The sequence below is a fragment of the Parathielavia appendiculata genome (assembly GCF_033297405.1).
Source record: "Parathielavia appendiculata strain CBS 731.68 unplaced genomic scaffold N657scaffold_23, whole genome shotgun sequence".
NCBI lineage: Eukaryota > Fungi > Ascomycota > Sordariomycetes > Sordariales > Chaetomiaceae > Parathielavia > Parathielavia appendiculata.
In genome coordinates, this window is record NW_026944242.1 from 187,553 (window position 1) to 193,552 (window position 6,000).

At 53.2% G+C, this 6,000-nt stretch overlaps 2 protein-coding genes across 2 annotated transcripts; one reads left to right on the forward strand and one right to left on the reverse strand.

Moving 5' to 3' along the window:
- Positions 1-2,522: 2,522 nt before the first annotated feature.
- On the forward strand, positions 2,523-3,069 carry N657DRAFT_249123 (uncharacterized protein). Its single transcript, XM_062786428.1, has one exon. The coding sequence runs from the start codon at positions 2,630-2,632 to the stop codon at positions 2,918-2,920; it is 291 nt and encodes a 96-aa protein (XP_062643529.1). The 5' UTR covers positions 2,523-2,629; the 3' UTR covers positions 2,921-3,069.
- A 1,547-nt stretch (positions 3,070-4,616) lies between these two features.
- Positions 4,617-4,847, reverse strand: N657DRAFT_626345 (uncharacterized protein; the record flags this gene model as incomplete). The annotated part of the gene is made up of 1 exon (XM_062790785.1): positions 4,617-4,847. A coding segment is annotated over one exon (231 nt), but the record flags the coding sequence as incomplete, so codon positions are not given.
- Positions 4,848-6,000: the final 1,153 nt, after the last annotated feature.

Consider the following 6,000-nt stretch of genomic DNA (forward strand, 5'->3'; position numbering starts at 1 on the left):
ACTCGTACAAGCCCTCTACTCTCTCCCCTTTTCTCACGCCACCTGTTGCCTCTTGACTTAGTAGCAGATGGACTTGGAGGCTGCGTTCTCCAAGTGTTCAGCGTCCTATCTTCAGCAGCTAAAGCGGGATCTGCTGGCTGAGGCTGCAAAAGTCATTGGCGAGTGGTTTACTCTCGTATGGAACGTCATGGCCAAGTACGGCATTGTACCTGACGATGTCTACAACTTCGATGAAACCGGGTTCATGATAGGCATTATCTTCGCGGGTATGGTGGTTACGACCTCGGATGGTCGTAGCAGGGCCAAGCTGGCCCAGCCTGGCAACCGCGAATGGGCAACGGTAATCCAGGGAGTCAATGCCCTCGGCTGGGCCATCCCTCCCTTCATCTTGGCTGCGCAGTACCACCTCGCGAACTGGTACACCGAGTGCAACCTCCCGGCCGACTGGCGTATCGCAACCACCGACAATGGCTGGACTACTAATGCGGTAGGCCTGGAATGGATCAAGCACTTCGATTACCACACGGCGCCCCGGACAAAGGGCAAATACCGGTTGTTGATCCTCGACGGCCATGAAAGCCACCACTCGACCGAATTCGAGCTCTACTGCCAGGAGAACAACATCATCACACTCTGCACGCCTCCGCACTCTTCCCACAAGCTCCAACCACTCGATGTTGGCTGCTTTGGGCCGCTGAAGCAGGCGTACGGTCGCCAGATCGAGGACTTGATGCGAATGCATATCAACCACGTGAGCAAGCTCGAGTTCCTCTGTGCTTTCCGCGAGGCTTTCTTTGCCTCTATGACGGAGAGGAATATCCAGGCGGTTTTGCAGGGGCTGGTTTAGTACCATACGATCCAGAGAGAGTGCTTTCCAAGTTGGATGTCAAGCTTCGTACACCAACACCCACGACCTCACAGCCTAGCACACCACAACCTTGGGTCTTCCAGACACCCCACAACCCCCAAGAGGCTAATGCACAGTCAACGCTCATCAAGACTCGCATTATCAACCATCAAAACAGCTCTCCAACTTCAATGTTGACTGCCGTGGACCAGCTTGCCAAGGGTACAACAGCTATAATGCATCGAGTGGCTCTCCTCGAGTCAGAGGTCGCTTCGCTCCGCAAGGCCAACGAGGCACTAAGCAAGCGCCGGAGAGCCAAAAAAACATGTGTACAGCTTGGAGGATCACTTACTGGGGAGCAGAGGAGATACTAGGTCAGGGAGATGTTGGTGGAGAGGGAGTGCAAGAAACGCAGTTGGGAAGTAGTGATACAGGAGGAGGTCGTGCGAGGGTTCGGTGCTGTGGTGTGTGCGGTAAGCGCGGCCATAATGCCCGCACTTGCCAGGAGACTGTAGAAGCATCTGATTCAGCTGTTTCTGATGTAATTATAGTTGGTTCCTAGGGTTGTTGTTTTGCAATTGAGGATGGCGTTTGTAGGGTAGTAGAAAGTGGCCCACTCATTGATATGGCCCACTCACTGATAATGTACGTTATACTAATTGAGATTTCTGCCCAAATCGTTTGGAGTCCCCCGCCCATCTTGCGACCATTTATCAGTACTTGCGAGAACGAGGGACGAACTCGGTTGGGTGTTTGGGCAGTATAAACAATTGCTTCTTGTGGGTAAGTAGCTGGAATCACGTCGGCGGTTCCCAACTTTCTCATGGACATATTCGACTGGGGCTAGAGATCCATGACACTAACGGCTAATGAGTTATTGTTTGAAGGCTGATAGCCAGTCTAAAAACGAGCAGCATCCATTTCACTGTTTCAAGAGCTATATCTGTGGAAGAGGAAGAGGGTGACCTGGGTTGACCAGAGGATGTGTTGGAAAGCCAACAGAATTTGCCGCACCGTAGTAATTGGGTACCAAAAGGATGGGCAGCCACTCAATTGATGATGATGTTCCTGTCTGTGTTCTTTCAGAAGTTCCCTGCCTGTTCCTGATCCTGAGAATCCTGGTGCCAAGCCATTAGTCACCCCTGAACTGCCCTCTCTGACCACCTGCCAAATCCAACAGGATGATCAGGTATTCCGCCGAGGCCGGAATTGATCTTGATGCTGAGATGGTGATGAGAGGTCCCGCAGTGAACTAACATATAATGTCGAACTCTGTTTGGAAGAAGGCTGAGCTGGTCAAGGGCGCCGCACGAGATCCGGCTTTGGAAGTGGGTTCAATCTGAAGGGCAAGGTGCAGGAGGACGCCAATGAGATATGGCTGTGGGAGACTGAAGTTGAGTCGGAGCAGATCAGCGCTGTCAACAAGTCAAGTCTACCAAGTCAAGTCTCCAAGTCAAGTCAAGTCAAGTCAAGTCTTATTTCTCGAGACTTGTCAAGTCAAGTCGATGCACCGACTTAACTTGACAGACTTGACACTAAGTAGGGTTAGGGTATCGAGTAAAAAGTAAGTCAATGTGGGGTTAACTAGCCCAGATTTTGTCCCCGATTAAAACTCGGAATATACCGAAAATGGCATTTTACCCACTCTTCTGGCCCTAACCTACTGCGACGCGTTGCCTGTCGCGTCGATCACCTCCTGGTCAAGGTGGCTGCGCGCCGCTGCAAAGCTCACCCATACTTCCCGTTTGCAATCCTCCCGAATGGCTATCGTCGCTACTAACGATGCCGCACGCGCAGCTCTTGATTCTGACGACATTTCCATTATGCCGAACATCGACTTCGAGAACCCCTTGCACCTCAACGCGTTCGACGCGCTCGGCCGTGCCAAGCGCACCAAGAAGAGCTGATGCCAAAGCCATCACCGATGTGCCCCTCGATCCGAAGCTATACCCGAAGATCCAGGGTCCCGACAATCGGTTTTACCACCTCCGCGCGCATTTCAAAATAAAGGATGGACCTTCCTGGGTCAACGCCCACGGTATGTTGGACAGCAACAGTTACAGGCTCGAATAGGCATAGACCAACCAGGTGACACTGCATCAATTGAGGCACAAGATGAAGCTTGAATTGACTGTCTGAACCATGCGTGATGTGTGTGTGTTGCTTAAAGAACCGAGGGCTTCGGGACCCTCGCCAGACCCTGCTTTTGGGTGGGTGACGAGTCTTCCACGCTTACTGCATTGGGCAACAGTGCCCAGCCCCTGAATCCAGGTGCCAAGGAGCCAGTGCAGTTCAACAGCCTTCCTTCTCGAGCCTTCAATCTAGCCTCAAATACGCCATTGACAAGCTCGAGAAGTATCTTGACATACTAGATGAGACCCCTGCTTATTGGGCAGCTCTTATTCTGCACCCGGGCCGCAGGATGAAGTGGGTGAAGCTGTTTTACGAGGGCAACGACAAGAGGATCTTAGAGATTCAGCGGCGGTTTGTGGCCTACTTTGATGCGCACCACCCAGCAGTCGAGCCCGCAGCACGCCCATGCACCCCGGTTCAAGTCCATGGCTTTGGAGATAGCTTCTATGATGCGCCAGTTGCCGGAGGTATTATAGATGAGGTTGGGGAGTATCTACGAGGGCCTGTACACCCCGTTGACAATGCAATACAATGGTGGTTGGCCCGGAAAGACCAGTATCCACGTCTCACGAGTATGGCGCTCGAAATACTCTCGATACCCCCCTGCGCAACGGAATGCGAGCGGACCTTCAGCCTCACTAAGCTCACGATAGGGTCACAACGACACTCCCTTGGTGATGGTACCCTTTCAGAGCTTCAATGTGTACGAAATTGGGCGCGGGAGGAGTCCGTTGGCAAGGTTGTGGCCTTATGACAGGCTTGGTGGCCCAGTTTTTGTAATTAACTGGTGTTCGGAATAACCTTATCCGAGCCTTCTTGGCAAGTCTTCCAAGTCAAGTCAAGTCGGGGGTCGTTCAAGTCAAGTCTTGCACAGATTTGTCAAGTCAAGAGACCGCCAAACAGTTTCATCGTGTATCCTTGTGAGCTTTTGCGGTCGAGGCTGATGTCGGCAAATGATGAATCGCTCGCCGTGCGCATGTCGTCTTCTCCTCCGAATTGGAGTGCTAAATGGCTGGTGCGTTTCAAGTAGAGGAGAACGCGGTCGGCGACTGTGTGGTGAATTGGTCCTCCACCCGTCAGTTTGTACTTGGCTCGAAGCTGCTTCATCGCTGCTTCGGCCTCCTTTTGTTGTGACTTGTGGTACGCGAAGACAATGTCGTCGACGTAAAAGAAGATGATGACGCCGTTCTTGGTGAAGCAGCAGGGTTCGTGCGGCACGACCTCGAAACCAAGGCTCTGCACCGTTGACGAGAGCTCCCTCTGCCAGAGCAGCGGTGATTGACGAAGGCCATAAAGTGCCTTGTTCAAGCGGAGGAGTTTTCCAACCTCGCGGTGTCCTGGCGGCATGCGCATGAGGACCTCCCCGTCGATCTTGGCGTTCACGAAGGCGTTGACAGCGTCGAATTGCGTGAGCTCCAGGTCGAATCTTGCGGCAATGGCGATGAGCGTGCGGAATAATCGTGCTGCGAGCGTGGCAGCGTAATTGCTTTTCTTCGAAGTCCTTCGGCTGTTGGTCTCCTCGAACCACCACTCTTGCTTTCGTCTTCAGGAACTCGCCCTTCCTGTTGAACTTGTACACGTAGACCCAACGACAGTCGAGGACTTTCGTCTTGCGGCCTCCCGGACCTCTGTCGTTGATCACGGTCCACGAGTCCATCTCCTTGTGACTTTGAAGGTGTTCGAATTCGGCCTGCAGGAAGAGATCTCCCATGATATGGTCAGCCAAGTCTTCATGACGTTCTGGGGGAGGCGGTAATTCGCTCTGTTTGATGGGAATCTTATCCCGAATTCTCTGAGTAATCTCCTCCTGGGAGAGCTTCTTTGCTTGCGGGGCTGTATCCTTCTGGACACGTTTCGCCTTCCGCATCTTGCGTTTCACTGCCACCTTGGTGGACTTGGTTTTGTTTGCCAATGTGACTTGCCCAGACACCGTACCCGCGTGGAAGGAAGCCCACCACGTGTCAGTATGATGAAAGGGTTTGTCTGGCCACCACAAGGGTGTCTTTTCATCCTTCCTGCCGAACATTGCGCCCGCCAGCATCGCCGCAGGGGGAGTTTGAGGTGGCGTAGGGAAGGGTTCGAATCTAGCCTCCGTATAGACCTTCTCGGCCCCGGATGACGTCTCCCCGCTTCCGGAAGGGTTTCCACCTGTATTCATCACAGGGGTTATTTCAGTTGGAGCTTCTTCCGTTGCCATGCGGGCGTCCCCGTTAAACAACTGCTCCCCGATGGTAGTGCCTGGCCAGTGCTCATCGGTCATTTGACTGTCTGCACTTGCGTGGCGGGAGTCACCCGTAATTGGACTGTCTGCACTTGCGTGGCGGGAGTCACCCGTATTCTGACTGTCTGCACTTGTGTGGCGGGAGTCACCCGTAAAATCGTCATCAGACGAACCATCCTCCGCGTCTCTGACATCGTCAGGACTTTCTTGCGGCAGCTGGCGGTGTTCATCACCCCTGCTCTGCGAGAGATCAAGTCTCTGCAGTAATTGATGGATTTCTTCAATGCTCATGTGGAGAGCGTCCCTCTGTATGTCATCAATCAACCCTGTGAACACCTCGTCTTCGTTGAAGGTCACGTCTCGGGCTCGGATGATCTGGTAGCGAGGGTCAGCTTTTGGATTCCAAATTTTGTACACGTTCGTTGACGTGTATCCCAGCAGGTACCCGAGCCATGCTCGTGGGTTGAACCGCTGTAACTTCTCAGTGCCTTTCTGGGCAGCTGCGGTCATGACAAATGCCTTGCTTCCAAACACTCGAAGGTGAGAGAGATCTGGCTTTCGACCGTGAAACTCTTCGTATGGTGTCTTCCAACCAATCCTTCTGCGCGGCGTGCAAGTCAGGAGATAGACTGCTGTCTCGCCGATGTGCTTCCAGAGTTGAGTCGGAATGACACATGGAGGTTCATTGCGCGTATGGTGTTCTTCGCCACACCCCCCGAGCGCTCGGCGCCTCCGTTTTGCTGCTGGGTGTTTGGCGACGAGGGCTCTTGCTTGATGCCCTGTGCATCACACCATGCGC

What these genes read in the sequence shown, in the direction of transcription:
- N657DRAFT_249123 (XM_062786428.1), top strand. Translation starts at nt 2,630, where the DNA reads ATGCCGCACGCGCAGCTCTTGATTCTGACGACATTTCCATTATGCCGA.